The sequence below is a fragment of the Perna viridis genome, chromosome 14 (assembly GCF_037379345.1).
Source record: "Perna viridis isolate PV_CMFRI_1.1 ecotype Kerala chromosome 14, ASM3737934v1, whole genome shotgun sequence".
Taxonomy (NCBI): domain Eukaryota; kingdom Metazoa; phylum Mollusca; class Bivalvia; order Mytilida; family Mytilidae; genus Perna; species Perna viridis.
Genome location: NC_142458.1, coordinates 10,023,553 through 10,051,128, shown reverse-complemented (window position 1 = coordinate 10,051,128; position 27,576 = coordinate 10,023,553). Strand labels below are relative to the sequence as shown.

The 27,576-nt window shown below is 32.6% G+C and overlaps 1 protein-coding gene across 2 annotated transcripts in view; it reads right to left on the bottom strand.

Annotated features, from left to right (window-relative positions):
• The window catches only part of LOC148598160 (uncharacterized), a 107,864-nt gene that overhangs the window by 23,296 nt on the left and 56,992 nt on the right, over nucleotides 1–27,576 (bottom strand). For both annotated transcript variants that reach the window (XM_088562602.1, XM_088562603.1), the window contains 22 exons: nucleotides 26,702–26,800; nucleotides 25,351–25,511; nucleotides 23,985–24,044; nucleotides 19,849–20,605; nucleotides 18,686–18,792; nucleotides 17,686–17,809; nucleotides 16,921–17,118; nucleotides 15,196–15,361; nucleotides 13,940–14,117; nucleotides 12,595–12,741; nucleotides 12,045–12,134; nucleotides 10,277–10,386; nucleotides 9,478–9,562; nucleotides 8,058–8,204; nucleotides 6,828–7,013; nucleotides 5,072–5,170; nucleotides 4,721–4,833; nucleotides 3,575–3,725; nucleotides 2,646–2,763; nucleotides 1,723–1,915; nucleotides 903–969; nucleotides 31–192 (listed from right to left, as the gene is read on the bottom strand). In XM_088562602.1, coding sequence (XP_088418728.1) covers nucleotides 31–192; nucleotides 903–969; nucleotides 1,723–1,915; nucleotides 2,646–2,763; nucleotides 3,575–3,725; nucleotides 4,721–4,833; nucleotides 5,072–5,170; nucleotides 6,828–7,013; nucleotides 8,058–8,204; nucleotides 9,478–9,562; nucleotides 10,277–10,386; nucleotides 12,045–12,134; nucleotides 12,595–12,741; nucleotides 13,940–14,117; nucleotides 15,196–15,361; nucleotides 16,921–17,118; nucleotides 17,686–17,809; nucleotides 18,686–18,792; nucleotides 19,849–20,605; nucleotides 23,985–24,044; nucleotides 25,351–25,511; nucleotides 26,702–26,800 — 3,518 coding nt within the window. The remainder of the gene's footprint in view (nucleotides 1–30; nucleotides 193–902; nucleotides 970–1,722; nucleotides 1,916–2,645; nucleotides 2,764–3,574; nucleotides 3,726–4,720; nucleotides 4,834–5,071; nucleotides 5,171–6,827; nucleotides 7,014–8,057; nucleotides 8,205–9,477; nucleotides 9,563–10,276; nucleotides 10,387–12,044; nucleotides 12,135–12,594; nucleotides 12,742–13,939; nucleotides 14,118–15,195; nucleotides 15,362–16,920; nucleotides 17,119–17,685; nucleotides 17,810–18,685; nucleotides 18,793–19,848; nucleotides 20,606–23,984; nucleotides 24,045–25,350; nucleotides 25,512–26,701; nucleotides 26,801–27,576) is intronic.

The following is a 27,576-nucleotide window of genomic DNA, read 5'->3' as shown; positions in this document are numbered from 1 at the left end:
GAAAAAAAAAATGATTAGTTTGTTCCTTACAGGATTGCCTATCTTCATTCCAATATCAGTCTGTTGCCAGTCCAAGGACTCTGCTATTACTGCCACAGCTATGGGCTTCTGGAGCTGTTCCGTAGCATACAAGAACATCTTATGGCACTTCAGATTTGCAACAAATTGGTCTGATATACACACCACTAGGACCTAGATAACAGAAAAGACAGGGTGGATATCTCAAAAACATGTGTTAATTCATTACTTCAGGGCTTACGAAACAGAAACTAGAGGGTGGATATCTCAAAAACATGTTAATCCTTTACTACAGGGCTTACATAACAGAAAGCAGAGGGTGGATATCTCAAAAACATGTTAATAATTTACTACAGGGCTTACATAACAGAAAGGGGAGGGTGGATATCTCAAAACGTGTTAATCCTTTACTTCAGGGCTTATGTAACAGAAAGGAGAGGGTGGATATCTCAAAAACAAGTTAATCATTTACTACAGGGCTTACATAACAGAACGGGGAGGGTGGATATCTCAAAACGTGTTAATCCTTTACTTCAGGGCTTACGTAACAGAAAGGAGAGGGTGGATATCTCAAAAACATGTTAATCATTTACTACTGGGCTTACATAACAGAAAGCAGAGGGTGGATATCTCAAAACGTGTTAATCCTTTACTTCAGGGCTTACGTAACAGAAAGGAGAGGGTGGATAATCTGGGCTTACGTAATTAGTACATACATCAGTCAGACATGAGGATCACTTTGTGCCCTCAATACCTATTTGATTGGATCACTTTGTGCCCTCAATACCTATTTGGTTGGATCACTTCATGCTCCCCGATACCTATTTGGTTGGAGCACTTTGTGCCCCTGATACCTATTTGGTTCATCAAGACTAAATACTTACCATAGAATTTTTTATTTCCATTGTCATTTCAACATCTGAGGTAGTAGACATATCCTCTGGATACCAGCTGAAAAAACAATAGGAACTACAGTTAAACTTGAAATAAAAGTGATTTGTATGATTAATTTTGGGAAAAATCTTGTTTTAACAGGCTGTCTTTATAACAATCATGCAAAATCTGAAAAATTTGATACATCCCAAAAAAGGCTACATATTTTTATTTTTGAAATTAAGTTGTTTTATGGGTCTATACTATGAAATGTGTAATTATTCATTCAAATCTACCTGCTCTTAAGAGATAATTAACATTAAAAATCCAAAAGATTATATTGTATTTGAGTGTCATTTACAGAGTTGTCTCCCTTAATTTTGAATTCTACATTGCATTCTATACAAATTTTATCTCCTATGAGCACAGGTTATATGGAAAACCAAATGTTAATTCCTGTTTACTAAAGCATTTTAAACAAAATATCAAAAATAAAAATATGTAGGCTTTCCAACTATGTATCATATTTTGCATGATTCTTAGCTGGAATGTTACTTAAGTAGTACTGCTCTGACCTTTTGAAGTACAATCTTTTTTCAATCTAATTTGCAACACTCAAAACAATAAAAATGTTTTCAAATGACAATTATTGTTGCATACTCTATTGAAGAACAGAAATTCTACACACTGAAAAATCATAGATGTTTCAGGGATTGCAATACTCCTTTTGTTGGAAAATTGTGTTAATTAAACCAATTGATCAAAAACTGCCTGGATCCTCTCCTTAAAAATCTTTGTATCAGATTCTTCAACACTGTATTAGACCCTTACCAACTAAATCCAGCTTTCTTTAGATCTTTATGGATATCTTTAGGGTTAACTCCCTTGTTGTTTGTAGGTATATCTTCAGAGCAATATAGTATTGCCACGTCTTTTGCCATGTTAGTACTGATCTCCTGCAAGGCACTTATACTCTGTTGCATCTGAATATCAAATTCCATCTCCCTGTTGTCTGGCAAGGCATCTGTAATAAACAAATGTATGTATATCAAATTCTATCTCCATGTTGTCTGGCAAGGCATCTGTAATAAAAGAACAGTATTCCAGTGCCACCCACACAAAAAAAAAGTGAGGAAAACTTTAAATTCACTGAAAGTCCAAGGGCCATAACTTCCATAAAAATTAATCAACCCTAAGCAAAGTTGAACTTAATCTGTAACTTCTCATAGTAGGACTACATACAAAATATGAAATCAGTTGGTGAAAAATACCAAAAACAAACTTATCTGGTAAAAGCATAACAAAAAAAGTGCAAAAAATGCCATATTTTTCAAGACATCTCCAGTGATGCAGACCAAATCATGGTAATTTCATATGAAGGAGACTTTTTTAAGAACTGGGCATACTGGACATTTCAAATTGAGATTTTCTTCTGTAAAAGTTTATTGTCTGAGTAGTTGGATTTTGACACACATATTTCAGATTTTTCCCATTTCACTTGATTGACTTGAGCTGTACTTAAGGAGGTAGACCTAGGGTAAGGGACATAACTCTTGAAATCAGTGATATGTTTGTATCATAGTCAATTTCACCAAAGCCTATCAAGCTTTCATTTGAAACAGAATAAAATCAGTCCGAGTTATTTTGATTCTTACAGGAGACTGATATAAAATGCTGAACACAAACGTTCCAATGATTTGTAAGAGTTGTGTGCTTTACCTTAGCTTTACCTCCTTAAGTTAAATAGAACATACTTAGCAGTTCCCCTGTTGATACTGTGTGGAAATATTTAGTACATTGAAGGAATGGAGCATTTATATTGTGTGCTCGGTGGATCAGTTCTGCTTTGAAGAGGTGGGGGTCTTTGGCTTCCTGAAATCAAAATTGACATCAACACTAATACAGGTATTATTTATAAGTTTATTATTGAAGTAGTAATTATCAAACCTGTGTATACTTTATTTTCCACGCTTAAAATAAATTCAAATTTCATAATACCAAGAACGTACAATCATTTGGCCTATTCTAAGCTCGTGATATTTTTTTTTTAATTTCTGGGAGAGGTTTTCCGCTATCTTACATTTTACAAGTTTTCGACAAATTTCATGGAAGAAACTGATTCTCTCTCATCAAATTCATGTATTCAATTCTTCTTTCTGCATGGTACTTACTGAAGAAGAATCAATACACATTGTGTCAACCTTTTAAACCTTAATCTTTAAAATTAGAATATGAAAAATCCTCATTTATGGAAAATGTTCAATAATTAGATAGGAGTCTTTGTAAGAATAATGTGAATTCTGCAATATGTGAAACACCCCACAAAAGGCTATAAATTCTTACTTTTGTTATTAAGTTGCTTTACAGGTCCATATGATCAAATGTATAATTATTCATTCCAATCTGTCTGCTGTTAGTGTATTATTCACATTGAAAATCCAATAGATTTCATTGTATTTTAGTGTCATTTACACAGTTATCTCCCTTAATTTTAAATTCTACAGTACATTCTATGTAACTTTTATCTCCTATGAACAAAGGTTATATGAAAATCCCCACGTTGATTTCTGTTTAGTATGGTATTTTACAAACAATATCAAAAATAAAAATATGTACGCTTTCCAACCATGAATCACATGATTTTGCATGATTCTTAGCTGGAGTACTACTTAGTACACTTGACCTTTTTCTCTACACAGTCTGGGCACGGTATGTAATAGTCATAGTCCACTCCTTCAAAGGAGTCTTTAATCAAGGTACTGATGGTCTCATGGATAAGGTCCAATATGTTCTTTGGTCTGGCTCCTTCCACTAATACAACCATCTTAAAATCACTGGAAAATGAAATTTAGTAATGAGCTGCACACTTCACAGAAGTTGGAAGAAAATTACCTAAGACCTAAGAAACAGCTTTCTAAATTTAAGGAGAAATACCGGGTATCTTCAGAAGAATACTAGACAGAGAAATCTCAGACACTCATGTAGGACAAAAATTCAAGTCTAACAAAGCTGGCTACATTTATCTTGCTAACATTTAAGAAAATTTATCAAATTTCTCAAAAATATGAGAAACAAATGTTCAATATGTATATAAACATTGTACTTAGTTTTAATAATATTGATTCAATACTTTTTGAATTACAGGTATACTTTGAGCATGATGGATAAATGGAGTCCAACAGCTAGACCTACTTTCACCATGATGTTGGTAAAAAAAAATTAATAGAAACACTAACTGATGAACAAACAGACTAGAACGTTTCAGTATAGTTTCAGGTGTACCAGTAAGTTTTATAAAGAATCAAGCAAAATGTGAAAAATCAGAAACATACATGTCAGAACCCCACCAATCCGACAATATAACTACCCTCAGGGATGCTTTCTATATTTGAAAAGACCTATATCAACGGCTTTTTTCATAAAGTTTTCTACAAACGAGGTTTTCTGATGGTGCAAATATTTTTTTTTTTTTTTTTTGGGGGGTAGGGGAGGATTTCCCATGATATTCCACAGATCTTGTTTCAGAATGGTGTTTTTTTTTTTATATCATATTTCCCCCACTGCCTGATTCTAACAGAGACTGACACTTAAGGAAGTGAACCTAGAATAGGGACACAACTCTTACAAATCACTGGAATGTTTGTACTCACCACTTAACATCAATCTCATGTAAGCATCAAAGTAACTTGGACTGATTTCAATCTGTATTAAATAAAAGCTTGGTGGGCTTTGGTGAAATTAAATATAATACAAACATATCCCTGATGTCAAGAGTTAAGTCCCTTACCCTAGGTCTACCTTCCTAAACTCTAAAGATGGGTTGGTTTACCTAATCTGTTTCACGAGTGCATAATGTCCATTTTTCTTTAGGATAAATCCTCTTTTCCACATCAAATTTAGAAACTCCTCTTCCATAGTAAAGCCCTGACTAAACAATCTAGCCTGAAACAAAATATATACATGTACCAAATATGCCAGATCTGTACCATTAATTTATGTTCACCCTTTCCTGTTGTCATTGTCTAATCGAAGCTGAGGCATGGGAGCCTTTTTTATTTGTTTGTTGTTATTCACGTTTTTACTGTTTTGTTTTCTTTGACTTAGCATTTTGAAAATGAGTTATAGATATTTCATGACCTGTTGCTACAATCAATTTCACCTCTCTGTTGATGACCCTCACCTGTGCTCTGTTGAACAACCCTGTAGGTAAGTATGTAAACTTGTACTCAATTTTGCTTTCTCTGAATCCTTCTTCTTCTGGTAAGTACGGCCATGGCAACTGCAAACAAAAAAAAAGGTATTAATTAAAAATCAAGTAACAATTTACTTTCAGAAGTTACACGGTTTCTGATTGGATCAACCAAATATAGTTTATCATCTTATAGACCAAATTTTGTAATGACTGTGATGTCATCAATTTTTTTAATGATTTACTTGTTGAAATTTGGTACTTAACTTAAATTATAAGGAATGACTGTCATATTTTTTGGTCTATATGAAATAACAGGTTATTTAGTGTGCACCACGTGAGGTAATTTCTTCATAGACCTAAAAAATACAACAGCCATTCCTTAAATAGTCTAACATGAGATGGTAAAAAAGTGGGATGTCAAAATTTTCAATGGCATAACTTGAAAATTACATTTAGGATTTTGCTGAAAACCGAACTTAAGGAATAAGTTGGCTGCTCATGTCCAGTCACTTTTGTCAGATTTTTTTACTCCTCTGGTTTTATCTGTTTCATAAAAAATTTTTTGTCTTTTCATAATTTCATTAAATACACCTATAAATGTCATTTCAGAATTTTTTATGAAATACTTGTTATTTTTTCATAGTTTTAGTCGATAAATCTAGTAGAAAAATCCTTTTTTCCAGAGGCAATAAAAATTTGTCAACCCTTTTATCCTTGTGTCCCATCCTATTTTCATTTCATCATCATTTCAAGTACATTTTATCATCCATTTCATGTTCATCGCCTGGATATTGCTGAAATATTGCTGCTTGGGTATTAAACACCAACAATCAACCATAATATTCATATGGGGGTGAATAAAAAAAGCTGCCCTAAAGTAAATATATAGCCTATCACTAATTTTATATTTTCAAAAATGAAAATAGAAACAAGGACCAATTAACAGAAAGAGGCCCTTCCATTCAGACTAACGTTCTACGAAAAAAATGTTGAAATTCCCGTACGATGAAGACTAAGACCTCTCAAATCACGTTTCCTTCCTTTACAACTTTAAGATTTTAGTCCTGTGATAAATCAAGTTGTTCCTCAATTTAGTACAAACTATGTTACAGGCCAATAGATTTAAAGGTTCAACATGAAGCAGGGTATGCACTAACTGTGTTTGTTCGGTGGTCAACAGAACTACTTCAGAGGTAAAACAAATAGCCTGGAGACAGTAATGAAGGTTTTCTTCTTAGATCTTACGAAAAATAAAGCAAAATTTAGATAGTCCATAGGAGTACCATGAAAAATTATCAAGTAGTCCTCTCCAAAATTATGGTGGCACAGGTCTACCGGACTACCATTAGTGTCGATTCCTGTGAAGTTGTGCAAGGTGTACCTCTAATCTTATGAGGCAAAGTCCCACAAAACAGGAGATTGATATCTAATAGCAACCACAACTACTTACAATGTATCCCCTTGAGTTCACCTTGACTTCCGGATCATCTATACATCACCATCTTTGACGTACCTTATCTCTCAGTCACATACCAAATTTGAAATCAGAAATGCATCAGGAGTCGAGATAACAGTGATAAAAATACATGGTTGGACAGACATATAAAGTGCTTACAATTTACCACCATATGCTGCGTGGGAGTAGATCTATTTATAATAGTCACAATGAAAAAAGGTAACAACAAAATTACTGAACACTAATCACATCCATAATCACGTCAAGTTCAAAAAAAAGGTTACTTACATCTGCTGGTTCCTTTTCTGGTAACAAACAGGGAACAATATTGAATTTTTCTGCTTCCTTAGCAACAGGTATAGGAAAGGTCAAGTCAAATGCCTCAGTCAGCTTCAGTAGCCATTCATGAAGGGTTGGGTCATAGTTCTTCCATACTTGTGATATGAAACTGTGGTAAAACCTTCCTTTGTTCTCCTACATTAAACAAAATTACTTTGCATCATTTAGTTTCAAAATTTGGGTTTAAATTGATCATTGTGACAATGTCATGGAAAATGCACACAATGCTAAATATTGCAGATACAAAGTTTAGGTACATTTAATTAAGAATATCTTTTAAGTACCATTCCGTATAAGAATCATGCAATGAGTAGCATATTATTTTTTCTCAATTTGGTCTGTTCTGCCTAAAATATATTCAATACATATAGAAAACAACAGAAAAACAATTTAAATTAATCCTGAAGCATCTTTGACATAGATATTTTTGACTGCATGTAAGAAAAAGTGCTGGAAAATTTTTCCAACATTTTTTAAACTTTACAAACAGTTTAATGGTTGTTTCTGGAGGTCATGAGGTATAAATACTTGGATAATGCCATAAAATCTCTACATTTTTTTCTTCATGTGCCAAACACACATTTTGCCTGATTCTTAGACAGAGAAGTACTTAAACAGCTACAGTTAGGTACTTACATCTACACACAAATAAGAAGTTATATAAATAAATGCCTATGATCATGTTGTAAATATTGAATGAAACAAAGGTTAAAGTTCATGTCCTCTCAATGCATTGGATAGGGAGTACTTTTTTAATCCCATCTCATCCAGAAGTTTTTTTTTACTTAGATCATGCTAATTAACTGAGGGAAAAAAATTTATTTTATGTAGTTTTATTTACATGTCATTAAAAATATCTTCTGTTTGTCTTATTTCACCTTTTGAAGGTGAAAGAGTCTTTGAACCGGTAAATTATCAAGCGTTGGCCTTATAAGGCATGCATAATGAAGGAAATAACCAAGAAATTATAAGTTGTTGATGTATTTACAGATGGAAGGTGAAGGAATCTCTTAGTACTGAGAAATTACCAACAGTTGGCCTAATCAAACATGAAGTTGCATATCCCACTCATACAGGAAGTTGAACCGAAAAACAGAAATTTGTTGGCCTTATCAAACATGGATGTAGGTTCATTATAACCAAGAAATTATCTATGTTGGCCTTAACATAGGGTCATACCTTGATGCACTTTTCGTTGACAGAAACAACTTTAGCCATGACATCTACAATCCACTGAGGGTTGATCACAACTTTATTGCTGAGGACTTCAGTGTCAAAATACTGCACTATACCAAGATCATCCAAGAACTGAATGGCTAGTTTTATCTGAAAATTTTGAATGCAACCATATATTTTCTAGTAGATATGACTGTTTTGATTATTACTGTAATCGACCAATATTTCATAGTGAATTCATTTTTCAAAAAGAAATCCTGGTCTTGCCTTCAATTTCAAAATTAGTTGTAGCCAATCATTCCTTAAAAATCAAACAGTTGTAACTTTAGTCATTTCAGACAGAAAATAAAGAGATTTAATTAGCTGTCTTTGTAAGAATCATGCAAAATCTGAAAAATGTGGTACACCCCAAAAAAGGCTACATATTTTTATTTTTGTAATTAAGTTGTTTTATGGGTCTATATTATGAAATGTGTGATTATTCATTTCAAATCTGCCTGCTCTTAGAAGATAATCAACATTGAAAATCCAGTAGATTCTATAGTATTTGAGCGTCATTTACAGAGTTATCTCCCTTAATTTTGAAATCTATGATTTGATTTCCCATGATATTCCAAAGGTCTTGTTTTAGCAGTGATTAGGATTAGAGGGGGTCCTGTGCTTTTTATCACATTCCTGTTGAAATGACCTATTGAAGTTCTGAGGTTCATTAAAAATGGTCTGTTCTCAAATTTTTTATCCTAGTAACTGTGTTACATGTAGATTTTATCTATTAGAAACCCCACAGAAGTAACAAGAATACATACAAACTTCTCAAACAACATTTTAAGGTGTGTTCAATGAAATTAAGAAAAGTGGGAGTCACTGGGCAAAACATATTTATGCTATGAAATGGATAAAGCCAGAGGAGTCTCAAAATCTGACAAAAATGGCTAAACTTGAGCAGTAAAGATCCTTAAGAAAAAAACATTTTTGTAAAAGACTAACAGATTGTCCATGCAACCAAAGTAGAAAGTTTATTTGTTTATTAATGTAAAACAATTCATATTGTGTCGTTAATTTACCTGTGTTATTTTGCAATGGAGACGTATTAAACATGAAATTTAGTAACTCTAAAAAAGATTTTGTAGCAGTATGAAACACAAATTATTTTTTTTAGAACAGCAAAATAGACCCTTTTGTGCTAACGTTGGGGTAGTCAATGAGCATGCATAGAGCATGCTCAATATACACTTCCCCGAGGAAAATTCTTTTGTTCTACCCAAGCTCTACCTTGCGGAAGTGTATATTGAGTGCATATGCTCACCAACTTACCACAAAAGGGTCTATTGTTTGTTAGACATAATCCATGAAAATGAGCAACTTTGAAATTTAAATATCATATTTGATGTACTTTGACTTCTCTAAAAATATATTATCATACATCCTGTTCATCACTGATTCCAATCATACTAGACATGTCAACAAGTGTCTCCCAATCTAAGATGTTCTTCCTGTCTTTTCTTGCACTATAAAGAAAAATAATTATTTTTAATTATCTGGCAATCCAAGAATCAGGCAGTGGGTGTTCAACTTTACTTTATAGCGGAAGGTACAGTACCTGAACTGATCCATGCAACTAAAATTTCCAATCAGTCATCGATTCTTAAGGAGGTAGACCTAGGGTAAGGGACATAAATCATGAAATCAGTGATATGTTTGTATCATATTCAATTTCACCAAAACCTTTCAAGCTTGAATGAAATCAGTCCAAGTCACTTTGATGCTTACATGAGATTGATGTAAAATAATGAATACAAACGTTCCAATGATTTCTAAGAGTTGTGTCCCTTACCCTAGCTCTACCTCCTTAAATAGTAATAATAAATAATATTACTGTATTTCACTTAGCAAATACACTAATCTTCAAACCAACCCATTAACTAGTGATCACATCACATGATCACAGAGCGGTCAATATATTTTATGGATTCTGTTGTTTCGTTTGTCAATTTTTACGTAATGGAATAGATTTATAGATTTAAACCTAAATTTATTACTTTTATTTTGCATTAGTTTTATTTAACAAAAAAAAAACCAAACAAACAATATATGGATTTGATATCTTAAAATTCGGGTACATTCAATATGATAGTATATTGGATTCGCTCGAGCGGAAATTCTTAAATTTACATGAACCAATCATCTGTCATTTCACAAAAATGCAGATCATGGCAACTTACAACAAAATTTTCCCTTCAAGCTGAAGCCAAAGCAGTGGTATTTTCATTGTCATCTGAGGGCAGTGGTTGAGGGTTATATCTATCAAGGCTTTCTCCAGTTCTGCAATGTTCTGTAAAAAGAGACAAAGTATATAAGTCATGAGACAACTAATATTTTGTTCTTTTTAAAAAAATAGGAGTTTGTCTTAATTACTCTTAACTAAACTGGAGTTGGTTTAAATTACTCTCAACTGAACTGGAGTTTGTCTTAATAACTCTCAACTAAACTGGAGTTGATTTAAATTACTCTCAACTAAACTGGAGTTTGTCTTAATTCCTCCCAACTAAACCAGAGTTTGTCTTAATTCATCCAAACTAAACTGGAGTTTGTCCTAATCCATCCCAACTAAACTGGAGTTTGTCTTAATTCCTCCCAACTAAACCAGAGTTTGTCCTAATTCATCCAAACTAAACTGGAGTTTGTCTTAATTACTCTCAACTAAACTGGAGTTTGTCTTCATTACTCTGAACTAAACTGAAGTTTGTTTTTACTTTTAACTACAGTATTCACATATATGCAGTGATATGTTGGTGGGTTAGAAAATGTGTGAGAAACCATAAGACAGCCCCGTTCAAGTGTAAATTTCTATTGCTTTAAAGACCTGGGAAAGTTAAAATTAACTTAACATTCCAAAACTCCTGAAATATATCTGCATGAGAAAATGTATATCAATATAACTGCCTTATATTATACTACATAACTCTTGTTAAACTAGTGTAAAGGTATTAATTTTTGCAGTGTACTTATTTTCAGTATTTTTTACAGTGGACAGAAAAGTGTGAAAAATAATACCCACAAAATTAATGTTTACCACTATTAAGTAGCACTCCACCTAAGAATCATGCAAAATGTGATTCATGGTTGGAAAGCCTACATATCTTTTTTTGGATATTTTGTTTAAATTGTTATAGTAAACAGAAATTGACATGTGGTTTTTCATATAACCCATGCTCTTAGAAAATAAAAATTATATAGAATGTACTGTAGAATTCATAACTAAGGGAGATAACTCTGTAAATGTCAGTAAAATACAATAGAAATTATTGTATTTTCAATGTTGAATATCTTTGAACATTTTGCAGAATTTGCAGTCATCTATCCGTCAAACTGATCCATTAAACTGGTGATCGCATCATGTGACCACAGAGTGGTCAATTTATTTTACAGTTTCCTGTGTTTTTTTTTTTTTTGGTCAATTTTACACATATTTACATAATGCAATAAATTTAAACATCAATTTTTACTTTTATTTTACATTTGTTTTATTTTTAACAGATCATCCATCATTTCATATAACAAAACTGCGATCAGATTGGTCACCAGTCATCGGTTATCGATCCGTCAGAGATCAATCAGTCATCAATCCGTCAAACCGGCGAATCGTTTCAGGTACTGTATGATATATTTTTATATAACGCTAATCGTTTCTGTATTTAGATCTGCACTTTTGAGAAAATCATATTTTTATATCCAAATAAACTTAACCAGATCTAACAAAATCAAGAACAATAACTCCTGCTAAGTGCCAATTTCATGCGCAATCTATATAATTTTTATCTCAAATGCGCAATGATCAAATGAAAAACTAAGGCTGGTTATGTGATCTCTAACTATTTCTGAACAAAAAATAAAACTGCATTCGGTAGGTTTTTGACATGCATGAATGACCTCCTGCCTGATTTTTGTAAAGACTGCTACTAAGTATTAATTATTAATAATAGATCTTACTGTTCCATTTGTGGAGCTGACATAACAGAATTTCTTTATCTGGGGATATTTCTTCATCAATTCGTCTTCTCTTATTTCTGGCATTGGGATCTGAAATATACATCTACAGTAAAAAAAAAGATATATTTGTCTACATTGGTAACTGAGACATTTTCAAATACAAAATTAAACCATTAATCTGTCATATTTTCTTTGAAGAAATTTACAATAGTCTGAGGAATGATCAGTAATTTATAACTACAGTATAAGTGGTTATTTTTCCGGTGATTTAATTTTCACTATAATCACTGTCAAAGTTGGAATATGAAGATAAAATAGACTTATTCACCTTTGTCTTACTCATTGAACAGTTTGTCTGCCTCTGAAACTGCAGTTCACATAAAAACCTCACCCAAAAGAGCACACAATTTTCCAAATGCAAAAAAGAAACATATGTATATGGTATGTGAGAGTCAATTTATCAAAAGAAACTCTCCTGTCTTACAGTTCCCAGTTATTAGTTTGTTTTACTGTGATAACGGACTAGGTAGAACTTCAGTCAGGGACCTACCTGATCAAGCTGTGTGCCTACTACAATCACAGGTGTATCTGGACAATGACAAACAATGGAACTCAGCCAGAAATCTAAACCAGCATGTTCAAATCCCATTCTCATGTTCCACAATAACATGTAAACTGCTTGTTTGGACAAGAAAAACTGAAGAAAAAAAAACACAATAAAATAAACATTTTTGATGCATTTATAAATGTTATCAAACTTTCATTGTTGTTAAGCATCTGTCTTTGTAAGTATCATGCAAAATCTGAAAAAAATATGATAAACCTAAAAAAAAGACTACATATTTTTATTTTATATATTTTTATTTTTGTAATTATTTTGTTTTATGGCTCTATGAAATATGTAATTATTCATTCATATCTGCCTGCTCTTAGGAGATAATCAACACTGAAAATCCAATAAAATCTATTGTATTTGAGTGTCCTTTACAGAGTTATCTCCCTTAATTTTGAAATCTACAGTGCATTCTATATAATTTGTTTCTCCTAAGAATACAGGTTACATGAAAAACTGAATGTTAATGTCTGTCTACAATTGCAATTCAAACAATATCAAAAATAAAATCATGTAGGCTTTTTACCTACGAATCCCATTTTGCATGATTCTTAGTTGTAGTGCTACTTAAACCCAAAGCAGAGGACAAATACCACTTCCCCTATATTGACAACTTGTAGGTAACATTTTCTATTTATTCTTCAAACTATCCAAAAATATAAATCTGGTCTTTTTATAAAGGCCATACGAATGGTCTGTTTATAGTATATCAATACATATATAAATATATACCATGTGTATGGTAGAACCTCTGACGTGACCTTCAGTGCATGTTGTTCTAACTTATAAGAGTTGCATAGTTTGCCCATCTATCTTAATAGTATTGTGCCCAGCAGGGCACTAACCCAGAGACCTTGAATTCTACCACCAATATGATGAGTGCTTTGCCAGGTAGGGCCCTACGCAATTAAGTTGACCATTTACCGGTATATCTGTATAGTACCGATCAGAGACCAAAAGAAGGGACCTTCCAATTATATCGTCTGCCCACTTACATGATGAGTTCAGTGCCCAGCAGGATCATTCCCCAGTGATCATCTGCCACTCATCTGGCAAATACCGTAAACCTATTTATTTCTGTGGTTGATAATTTTCGAGGATTCTCTCAATTGACGGATGTCAATTTTCACAGTTTTAAAGAAGAAAGTTTGCAAATATAAATTCTCAAGTATTTTTTCACACCATTCTATTCACTGCAAAAATAGCAAAAATTGACACACATAGAAAATTAACACCTTTACCTTTATCCTAAGCATTCAAATTCTACCTTCTGACCACATACCTGATGAGTGTTGTAGTACACAGTCTGTCCAGCAAAATCCCAACAGCTATATGTAATCTCTATGTTCCTACCATCCTGTTCCACAGGGACTTTCCATTCCTTGATTTCAATCCCATCTGTCAGCTTGGGTGTAGTCCCTGAATACTTCTTTCTCTCTGACTGTAAGGCTCTCAGTAATCTGGAGTACAGATAGAGAAATACATTTTTCTGTGTTTTATATTCAATGCAAATAAACTAAATTTGTGCACTGCAAAATATAAGATTTTTAACAATGTATTCAGATATTTTTGCTGCAAAACAACATCCCATTCTATTTCAGTTCAGATATTATACATCAAGTTTTTCCATTTAAATAATACTTTCAAAATCACAAAAGATGAAATCTGATTGGCTGATCAGAAAAGCCATCAGAATAGAAAGTAGAATGGAGTGTTGTTAGATCCTTCATGCCGTGACTGAATTGAACAATTGATAGGTCTAATTTTTATTTGATTGCATGAGCTCTTAACATATTTTGAAGCAAAAATGTTTGAAAGAGTAATTAAGGGAACCAAGGTTATCGCGGTAATCAAAAGAATGTAATCCAGGGCCAAAGACCAGCCATGGAAAACAGACATACACAACAAAGAACATAAAGTAACTAAAATCATACATACAAAGTAACAAAAGAAAATGAGCAACATGAATACATTGATTTAATCTTAAATCAGGGTGATGAATTATAGGTCAATTAATTAAAAAGAGTGATTGACCAAAATATGTCCAAAAACACCAAGATCTAAAAATTGCACAAGTTTTAAACAAATTATTGTAAACATACTTTATGTACATATAGTGTACTAAGTTTTGCTATTTTTTGCTGTGGACAGAAAACTGCGAAAAATTGTATCCCCTAAATTCAGTTTTTTAAAAGTAGCTCTGAATTTAACTGAGTAGGAGCGTGTCAATATTTTTTTTATCCATTGAGATATACCAAAATTATTTTACAGTATTTATCTCAAATTAATTTATAACACTATAACATTACACATATATTTGAAATGGTGAATACATTCACTTTATATAATCCACAAAACTAGCAAATGCAAAAATTAATAAATTTACAGTAAAATTAACAACCGTGAAAAATCATTATGTTTACAGTAATCAATGCAACAATATATAGTTTTAAACGTCAAAGTTCTGGATGTGTCTACCAAAAAAAAAAAAAGTTAACAAGCAAAAGACAATATAATCACAACAAAGATACTGCCTACGTAGTTTTTCCAGCCTGTCCTAAACCAATAAACATCAATTTCGTCCTGTGACTTTCGGTAAATCCACCAGCCATCTTTTGAAGGTATGATTTTACAGCTCCAAATCCACGACCCACAATATCCTGGGGTGGACTATCTAAGGAGGGACAACTGTTTAAATGGAATGCTGAAAAGAAATATCAATATTTAATACAAAAATTAAAAGGAAAATATTGAGGCCCAATAAAAGAACAGGGTTCCAATGTACCCCGCGAAAAAAAAAAAAAAAAAAAAAAAGTGCAGAAAACTGTAAATTCACTGAAATTGTCTAAGTCAGAGGGCCATAACTTCCGTAAAAATTCATTCAACGGTAACCAAAGTCAAACTTAATCTGTAACTTCTCATAGTAAAGCTACATACAAAATATAAAATCGATTGGTAAAAGCATTACAAAAAAAGTGCAGAAAACTGTAAATTCACTGAAATTTTCTTAGTCCAAGGACTATAACCTCTGTAAAAATCATTCAACCTTAACCAAAGTCAGACTTAATCTGTAACTCTTCATAATAAGGATACATACCAAAAACAAACTTATTTGGTAAAAGCATAACAAAAGAAAGTGTGGAAAACACAGTTGGACAGACGAACGGATGCCTGGTATTTCCATGTCCCCTTGTAACGTGTTGCAGGGACAAAAATTAAGGATCTAATATACTATGGGCCCTAAACAATATTCGCACTGCGGTAGATGTGAGGGTTTTAGGTACTGCAATAGTATGACATCACAATGGAACATGTATAAAGTCTTACCAAATTGGATTGGATGAAGAAGCTCAAAATGTGGTTTGAGCTTATATCTATTCAGGACTATTTCAGGTTCCAGTCTCAAATGGTCACCAGTTTATATTGGAAATTTCAGTATGCTTTACATGTGGTTCAAGGAGTTACCTTTCTTCAACAGAATTAGAAGCAAATACTGTGAAAGTACTTTAATTCATGGATACCAATTGTTGTGGATTAGTAAAGATACACAAGTTAGTGGATTCTTAAAATCGGGTTATCAAGGTTATCACATGTTTCAGTATATGCAGTAATGGGAATCACTTTTTTGTTGGGAACTGATTTTCGTGGTCTGGCTCACCTACAAAAATTGGTACGCCATGAACAATAGTACTTTTACAGTATATAGGAAGACCAATACCTTAAGATAAATACATGCAAAATCAATCCTAAACTTCCTGTGGAGGCATGGCACCCTGTGGTATGATTTCTAAGCAATCCATTCCCTTTCACAACTGTTACACTCAAATTAACATCCAGAAATCAGAAAAAAAAGAAAAAAAACTTGACCCCTTATTCTTACTTGGCTCAAAATGCACAAGTCTCAACCCCAAAAATCAATAACAGTCTTCCTTTTCTGGTATGTCACCTTGTAAGAAAATTTAGTCGGGACCTATTCACTTTTACCCAAGTTATTATACGGAAGTAAGTAAATGCTTGATGCAACCACTTTTTGGCCCTTCATTCCTAAAAGTTAACAATATCATAGACATTCCTATGTTTTTATTTGAGTTATATAGTTAAATTCTATGAAATTCTTGTTAAATACCCCTTTCGGCCACTAATTCTGTATTTTATGGTACATTACAAATGGGACAGACAGACAGAGGGAGACATGTAACCTTTCAGCTTTGTGTGGTAGAGTATAAAAAATCAATCCATTCACAGTTCAACAAAGCTACTCACCTTTAAGATTGGGCAGTAAACCAACATTGCCATCTATGCTTTCTAGAAGAGGGCAATGATCCAGATGTATGGTTTGTAATTTGTCAATGTTTCTTGCTGTCCCTGGTAAACATGTGATAGCTGTGTAAGACAAGTCTAACTTTTCTAGGGATTTCAGCTTTAGTATCACTGATGGTATACCTCCAAACTCTTTATCACCTGAATAAAACAAGACAACTGTTTGACCCTATATAACCGTAACAATTTGAACACGACCTTGAAAATCATTATGTTCTAGAACTTGTATGTTTGAAAAATTGTCAAAATCAATTTTGGGATGCTGAATGAAAAAGTTTACAGGAATTTTTCAGAAAGACAGACAAACAGAACATGCATAGATGTTAACCTAAAAAAATTCTAAAGAGAGAGATCTCCCTCTCAAAATGTTCTCAAAGCAGAACATTTGCTGAGGTTTAGTTTTTGTGACATTTTTTATATTTAGCAACATATTTTTTTTTAATTTAAATCAAATTTCTTTGACATCCCCTCCACTTAAAGATTGACACACAATATTTCCCTCTCATGTAATGACTTATATTTAAGCAGTTAATTACGATTTTTAGATAGAAATTCTAATTTGACAAGAGAAATTTTTTAATGTGGCTTAACCTCCAGCTTTGACACAGGCTTGTACAAGGGAGATTGTTTTTCATGCCAAACATTAACATAGCTAGTTTAGTGTAGGTTCGGGTTTAGTGTAGATATATTTCCCAGGATTCATTTTACCTGATGAAAAGAGACCAAGGCGGGCTATGCTAAACAGGAAGTGGGTATTCAGCTTAACCAGCTGCATCTTGTCTATTACATCAGAGCTATTTTCATCATGTTCTTCAAACAATTCAATTACTTTCTACAAAAGACAAAGGAGCTAGTGAGCAAGCATAACTGACTCAAAACACTTTAAAACTCTTAAGTATCGTCTTCTGCATCTAAGAATTAGGCAAAATGTGTTTAAGGTGTTACACACAAAGAAAAAAAAAGGCAGAGAATACTGAGAGTTCTTAGGGGAGAAGACCTAAGAGATAGGGTTTGGTTTCATACAAAATCTCAAATTGAGATTTTCCTCAACCCAAATATTGACCAATCAAAGCACTTGATGATTCAGTGTTCCCCCCCCCCCTCCAAGCCATAATACAGTAGTACTGTACTTTGCAGCGCTTTGATTTCTTAGCACTGTGCTACCAGTAATTAATTTGAGCTAGAATGCACTATGGGCACTGAGCCATAATTGTTGATGAAGGCCAAAAGACTGTGCTATGCCAGTAAGCACTGTGCATATGGGGAGAAAACTAAGATGGAGGAGTACTTTAATTATCCATTTATCATATTTAGTTACAAACATAAAATAAAAAATAATTAACTGATGTTTAAATCTATTGCATTTAAAAAACGTGTAAAAATTGACAATCAAAATAACGAAATCCACAAATATATTTTCCGCTCAAGACATGGTCATATAATGCAATCACCATTTTAACAGATCAGTTTGACAGATTGATGACTGAGTGGAAACTGATTAATGACTGATGACCAATCACAATTATAGTTGTACAGAAAATTTCAGGTACTGTAATACTATTGAAATATGTAGACCTACCACTCCCTCCTCTGACAATATGAAGAACTACCTCCTCTGACAATATATTGACCTACCTTCCCTGACAATATGTAGAATCACCTCCTCTGACAATATGTAGATTACCTCCTCTGAGATATGTAAACCTACCTCTTCTGACAATATATTCATAATGTAAGGGTTCTCTCTGTGCCAATTCATGTACATGACTTTTGACATCTGTTCTAATTTACCATCTAAAGTCAGCCATGGTATACCTAAAGGTGAAAATGAAAAACATCTAGTAAAAAATGAATTTGAGATAAATACTGTAATCTGATTGGTTGAAATAATTTTGTTATACATGTATCTCAATGGATAAAAAATATATTGACACTCCCCTATTCAGTTAAATTCAGAGCTACTTTCTCATGTTTATATAAATATAAAAATATGTTTTATTTTAAGAATTGGATATAATAAAAAAATTGCCTTTTAAAAAATAAAAAAAAAATTTCCATGTGCATATTTTGTTTATTGCACTTTCCACAATAAAAAATATGCACATGGAAAATTTATGCTACTTCTCAATAGACAAAATTTTTATTATTGCCAGTTCTTAAATACATTGACTGATTGTAATCTTCAGGTCCTGGTATAATAAAAAATCTCAGATTGAGATCTACCTGGAAACCTTCCTCAACTGAAACACTACCGATCAAAACACTTGAAATAAAAGATTTGAAGATAAACTCAGGAATTTGAGAAAAATCTGGATTGAGATTTTTTATGAAACTAGACCCACATAGTGATACAGAAGATATTCAAGTGCAAGGACATAACTATGATTCAAACAGATGCTGCTATGTACAAGTAACACATGCTGAGTCGGCCTTTTAATTTTCTAGCAAAATGAAACATAATCTTGCAGAAAGGCATGCAACCTAACTCAGATATATTACTGATCCTCCAATCCATCCAGCCATCCATCTCATATATAGATATATCATGTGCATGGCAGAGATGCAGTGATTATGTGACCTGTAAATGATGAATGATGTATCAGGCCCATAGTTATATATTTAAAGGGTTTGGAAGGGGGCTATTCGGCAAAAAAAAAAATATCCAGATTTAAATATTGCTTCACCAGAGGGGATATCACAACACAAGACCCCTAGACACCACCCCTCATGAGAATGTGTCTCTCATTATTTTTAAGAGTTCAAAGTTAAAACTATAGAAGTAATGTATACAAAAATAAAATTAACATGAACAAAGAAGATTATATACTAACATAGCCAAAAGATTTTTTTTTCAAGATTGGCCTTAAATACCTTTAACACTTAGAAGCTTCAGACAAGTCAACTTTTCAATCTCCATGGGTAAAGTTGTCAACGGGTTATAATCCAATCTCAGTTCCTCCAGGATGGCAAAGTTCCCTATACCAGCTGGTATGTTCTCCACCAAAAGTCCCCTTAATGTCAATGACCTCATTTTACTGCTGGTAGGCCAAGTGATGTCAAGAGATTTTATAGGACAGTTGTCAATATAGACCGATGTCAGGTTTGGAGGGCAAAACACATCTTTTGGTAACTTAGTCAGTCCCCTAATGTTACTCCAAATTATTATCTCAAGGGATTTGCACATGGCTATATCTTTTGGGATTTCAGTGTTGTCTAAAGTAACATCAACAATGGAAATTGATCGTAAATTCATCATCACTCTGAACATGTCACTTGGAATGGGCTGGCTCAGGGACTGGCTACGAATTGACAAAGCATCAACCACAGAAATATATGGCTTGTAGAGTTTCCCTTCCAAGGAATAGTTAGGCAACTTAATATAATCAGCTTTGCACAACCCATGAGCCCTGCAAGCAAGATAGTTGCCTAATCTGTAGGCAAAAACTTCCTCTAAAGGATCTGTCATGTCATGAATTTCTTTAATGGTAGTTTCCCTTCCCCACATATCTTTCATCCATTCTGAAAAGTCATCAGGCGCTGATTGAAAAGCCAGACCACCATACTGAGTAGCATATAATCCACATAAAGAAGCATAAGACTGTAGAAGTTGATAAAGCAGTAATTCAACCTGAAAACAGAAAATAATAATGAAACATGAAGTGATACCTCACCACATAATGGTGAAAGAGTAATCAAGGGAACCAAGGTTATAGCGGTAATTTTCTGACATATATTAAAGTCAATTTATACTTACAAGTTTTAATTCTTTAGAATGGTGACAGTTTTATGATCTGACGAAATAACTAAGTCCATGCAACTATTCAAGAAAATGTCAAATATTGATAAAAATCAAAAGATAATAAGCACATCTTCAATCCATATATACATAATCAACTTCCTAATCTAAATAATGTTGAAGGAGTTATCCAGAACAAACATGTAACCTATTCACTCAAAATGGTGACAAAGTGACTAACATGTAACCTATTCACTCAAAATGGTGACAAAGTGACTAAATCCAACCATTCATAAAAAATATTGAATATTGATAAAAATGAAAACCCTGATATTATGCACATCTTCAATTCATATATAATTATTCTGCAAAGTATCAACTCTGTACCCTCCCTAAATACCATACAGATGGATGGACGGACAGGGTTAAAACAATATGCCCCCCCCCCCCACCAATAATGTTGCACGGCACAAAAATAACATTGAAAGAGTAATCGAGGGAACCAAGGTTATAGCGGTCATCAAAAGAATGTAATCCAGGGACAAAGACCAGACATGGAAAACAGACATACACAACAAACTAAAATCATACATACAAAGTAACAAAAGCAAATGAGCAACTCGGACTCCACTAAAAACTGGGAGCAAGGACCAGGTGCACCTGTAGGGTAAGCTTCCTCTGCTTTTCTAGAAACACCCTCCAAGTTGCTCATAAAAAGTCAAGTCTGGGGAAGACAAATGAGGAAAGGAAAACTATGACCCGTTGAATAAATCAGTTTTCATGGTGCAGACGGATATACCAAAACAATCCACGAGTTCACGATGACAACCATAAAACTTCTGTAGTGATGACTTCAATCTTGTAGTAACATAACCCTATTCCACAAGCCTATCCATTAGAGTTCCAGCGAGATACAAAAAGTCTGCATAGTTTCGGCAAGCTCTGGCATAACGTATGAGTTGTGATATGAACACTCCATACACAGGTACTGAAGGGATGTTGCCTGTTGTACAGATCTAGCCAAACAATATTCTTTCTTTTGGATCAGATCAGCTATAAAGTCAGCCTCATAAGAGTGAAGGAATAGGTCAGCAAGTAAAGAAGCACAATATGTTCCCATTGGAATGCCAACCGTTTGTTGAAAAACATGTCCACCACACTGGACAAATATATTGTCAATTAAAAATTCCAGCATTTTGTAAACATCTTTCTCAAGTTATCATTTTGAAAACAGCAAAGGGATAGACAGACACAAACTTTTCAGACGGAATGAGATAAAACCTTTCCACTTCATGTGGCAGGGTAAAAAAATGAATCAATGGACCAATGCCAACACTTAATAGCCTTACAACCCAACCTCAGTTTAGCCCCTCCTTAAAACAGAGCATTTACCTACTAGGCTATGAAGTCTCAGGCACTTCAAAAGGGAAGTTGTTTTGTGATCAAGACTATTGTTCTATACACAGTGTATCCACTCATACTGAAGCTGCATATCAAATTTTAAAAAAGAATCAAACAAAAACATCAAGTTAAAGCTGACCAAGGCCATCATAAGAAAATTCCTAGGTTCTCATCTATTTTTCCAAATTTTTTTAGATGTCTCTGAGCTTCATAAGAGAGATTTAGATCATTTTATTTTTCTTGATATAAACCAATATATTTAAAACAGCAGATGTTTTTCTAAAGATCTCTCTTATACAAGCTTTGAGAAATTGAGGTATATATGTGAACTTGAAAGGGTCCCTGCTCAGATCTATGCTGTTGGATCAAACAACAAAATGTATTTGATATTCTATGGAATCCATATAAAACATTATTGACAATCATAATTTAGTAAATATAATAAGGAATCATGCCTGCCAGCTTTTGAAAATCTCCATGAGGGTTTTTAGGTGGGACAACATATGAATGGACATTTTTTGGATACAATAGGGATTAATTTTCTAATTTTCAATCATCATTATAAACCCTGACCAGCTGACTGCTCACTGGAGATTATTTACCTCTCATGAAACATACTCTTACCTGTTTAAACAACAATTAATATTTTCATTTTGTCAGATTTATGACTCTTTTAATCAAGGAAATGAGATTGAAACACCAATTGAGGGGCTTGAATTCTGAGTTTTACAAGTTATTTTGACAAAAACAGCTTTTGGGACAAATTTAACCTGAAAAATCAAGTTACCAAGACATATGGTAAAATTGTTAAAACATGTTAAAAAAAAATGTGTAAGTTGACAGGTATGAGATATTAATTCACCTAAAATATATGTAGTATTGACATGATTTAAAAAAAGTAAACTTTAAAACACTCTGATTTGATTTCTTTCTTCATAATCTTTTTTTTAACTCTTTGTTCAAATTTTTATCTATATTATACTAAATAAATTACAAGTATTTATATTTAAGTAGTACATGTACTCCAGCTAAGAATCATGCAAAATGTGATTCATGGGTGAAAAACCTACATATTTTTATTTTGGATATTTTGTTTGAATTGCCATAGTAAACAGAAATTAACATTCAGTTCTTCAAATAACATGCATGTGTTCTTAGGAGATAAAAATTATATTGAATGCACTGGAAATTTCAAAATCAAGGGAGATAACACTGTAAACAACACTAAAATACAATAGCATCTTGGATTTTAAATGTTGATTATCTTCTAAGAGCAGACAGATTGGAATGAATAATTACACATAAAAATCATATAGATAGTACATGAAATTTGCACTTTGGAAGAGTTATTGTTCTTGATTTGGCTTGATTTGGTTGATTTCAGTGGGAGATGAATATATGATTTTCTTAAAAGTACAGATTTGAATGCTGAAGATTGTTGTCATGTGAAAGTAGCAGTCTTTCTAAAAATCAGAAAGAAGGTAATTCATGCATGTCAAAGACCCACCGAATTCAGTTTTATTACCTGTTCAGAAACAGGAACTGATCACATAACCAGTCTTAGTTTTTCATTTGGTTTTTGCCCTTTTGAGATAAACATCATTTAGATTGTACATAAAATTTGCACTTTGCTAGAGTTATCATTCTTGATTTGGCTTGATTTGGTTGATTTTAGTGGGAGATCAATGTATGATTTTCTAAAAATAGCAAATCTGAATGCAGAAAGGTTTGTTATGTGAAGGTATAGCATATGAAGACTAATAAAAACATCGTTTGTTTGGTGGGTTTTTCTTCACCATGAATCACTTTACTATTGGTAGTGCCTGAATTTTATGTGGATTGGTACTTATTAACAAATGTGTCAACTCACATGTTCAAAACTAAGGTCTCCTTTTGTCCCTTGTAGAACATCTAAGGTGGGTAACTTCAGCTGAAATACAAAGAAATAAAACTAAGAATTGATTGTCATTTCAAAGGAATAAATTCTTTGAAGAGCTTAAGAATGAATCTTCTCTAATTCTAAGACAGTGATTACAAATGACTTTTAAACTACTGGGTAGTGATTAAATTTCTCAAGAAAGTTCCTGCCATTAAACATTTTTTGTAGGTTTTCAAGGGAATAAATATAGATTCTCTTTCAGCTTATTTTTATTCATTCTCTCGGGTAAAATCAGATGTAGAGAGATAATTTAAGCAACTTAATAATGAAGTAGAATCTATATTTACTCACAAAAAACTTTTTAACTTCCTGTAAACAAGAAAAACAGTGAGCCATGCTCACTTAACTGATATCCCCAATACCCCCATTTAATAATAAGAAGCTTTTGACTTCCAAATTGATTTAGATTACATTTGAAATAGAAAGTGCACATTAGGAATATATAACAAGAGATAATTATGATCTAAAGGATCCTGAAGGGCTCCCAAAATGAGCCTCATCTGTGACTCCGATCAGACTCGAAAAAAAAAAATTTAGATTGCTTATATCATTTTCCCTCTAAAAGCCAAATTTTATTCAAATTGGAGCATCTTGGAATTTTGGCGGGAAAATCAATTGTCCAGGCAACAGGTAAATCTCAAAACACAAAATTTGCACTTGCCATGTCAGTTTTACTCTGAAAACCAAATCTCAACCAAATCAGAAAATTTAAAACTTTTGGCGGGAAAGTTTTCATTGCAACAGACATCGGGCAACATATCATTAGATACACTTAAACACAACTTCCAGTCGTACTGCATATGTATACAAAGCAACTATTTGACGGATCAATGACCGCTGACTGATTGATCAGTGATGGATCGGTAACCGGTGACCGGTGATAGATCTGATTTTAGTTTGTTGTGTAAAATAAGGGATAATCGGTTCATGTAAATCAAAGAATTTCCATAGGAAAGAATTCAATAAACTACCATATTGAATTTACCTTAAATTTAACATATTAAATCCACATTGTATTTTTGTTAGAAATAGACCAGACGTAGAAAAAAAAATAATTAAGTGATGTTTAAATCTATTGAATTATGTAAATATGTGCAAAAATTTACAAACGAAACAACGGAATCAATAAAATACAATGACAGCTCTGTGGTTTATTGGATTAGTTTGACGGATCGATTATTGATTGGAACCTGATTGGTGATTGATGACCAATCACAATTTTAGTTGTGTGGACTGTTCAGGTACTGTACATAGGGAGGGGCAAAATAAGGACTACAAGCATGATACCTATCCCTACCTTATGTGTCAGTAGAGCTATGTAGTTCCAAGCCTGAAAGATGTTACCATAACTATATCCAACAGGAACAGGTTTGGTTGGTGGAGAGCCAGCCACAGCCATGAAGTGTATGGATGTCTGCTTTGGATTGTTGAACTTGTACACCTTGTGTGAAACCCCATCTGAAAATTAGTACATGAGCTTAGTCATCAACCATGCAAGTACATGCAAAGAAACCTACCTAAAACAGGCATCTTCATTAAAAGTCTCCTTTTGCCAGGAGTTTCAATTACCGGTAATGCATTTTGAACATAATGAAACAAACACCTGCCTTCACTAGGACAGGTTAATCTGCAAATATCAGCATTATCTAAAATGATAATTATTTCAATACTGACAAATCTCTTCTTTCGTATTACAATCAATGAAAATATTTTTTTTTGGACAAACTCAATAACAACAATAACTTTGACAGCATGGAATACAGTAAGCCATATTTATATTAATAATTAATTCCAAGTTGTAGATATGTTATATAATTTAGTAGGTATATTATATTTTTTTTAATAAGATATCTTATAAAGTTTATGAGAAATAAGATAGAAGATATGATATCTTATATAATCTTGTTAATAAAATATCTTATCAACTTCATAAGATATCTCATAAACTATACAATATATCTTATAAACAAAATTTATATGATATTTCATAAAGTACTTAAGATATCATATATACTTTAATAGATATCTTATGAATTTGATTAAATATCTTATATACTTTATGAGATATCTTATGAATTTGATTAAATATCTTATATACTTTATGAGATATCTTATGAATTTGATTAAATATCTTATATACTTTATGAGATATCTTATGAATTTGATTAAATATCTTATATACTTTATGAGATATCTTATGAATTTGATTAAATATCTTATATACTTTATGAGATATCTTATGTATTTTACAAGATATATCATGAACTGTACATTATATGATGTATATTTTATAAAATTGTGTTACAAAAAAAAAGAAGATATCAACTAAATTATACAAGATATTTACAAATTGAAATAAATATAAGTACGGGGTGCCATAATGAAACAATTCTATTACCACCTATTTCAACATATTTTTTGTGGTCGTCAAAAGAGGTGGGTAGAATTAATTAGGTCCAACAAGCTATGTGTATTATTAGTAATTTTTTGAAGCAAGATAAAGAAATTAACAAATTTTGAATAAAAACAGGGTTACCCAAACAAATAATTCACTGATGAACTGAAATTGTGGATTAAAATATCATGCAACACTATAACACCTTCCCTTTATTCCAAAAGAACTGTCGGAAATTATACATAAGTTTTACCTTGTACCATAACTCCCTGAATATAGTCTGAGTCGTAGGTTATTTTCACTTTAGGGTGATGCCCTTTAAGTTCTATGTAGCTGTATTTCAACAAGTCATCTGAAATCAAATGAAACAAGGTACAACACATGGATGGTATAGGCTTCCATTTTTATTGCACATTTTAATTAGTGTTTAGCATGGACAGATAAATGTAATACAAAGTACAGCACATGAATGGTGTAAGCTTCTATTTGTATTGTGCATTCTTTATAGTGTTTAGTACAGACAGGAAATTATAATACAGCACAAGATTTGTGTAAGCTTCCATTTCTATTGTGAATGGTTCATCATGTATTTTGTAAAGCATGTACAGGACAATATTACTGATATTGTATACATAATTCACATTTGCAATTTTTGCAATTCACAGGACACTATTACTGATATTGTATACATAATTCACATTTGCAATTTTTGCAATTCACAGGACAGTATTACTGATATTGTATACATAATTCACATTTGCAATTTTTGCAATTCACAGGACACTATTACTGATATTGTATACATAATTCACATTTGCAATTTTTGCAATTCACAGGACAGTATTACTGATATTGTATACATAATTCACATTTGCAATTTTTATCAGGATTTTCTCAAATAAACAAATATTCTTGTTTTTTTTTTTTTTTAAAGAAGAAAATTTCTGAGTATAAAATACCATTCATCCATCATAGCAAATAGGTGCATAAAAATGTTGAAATTGGATGTCTGTAAACATGAAATCAGAGTCAATGCCCATTAGTGATACCCCTGCACCCCATATTTAGTATATTGTAAAAATGTAAACCAAGTCATCAAAAACGTTTGGAGGGTAACAGATTGGAGAA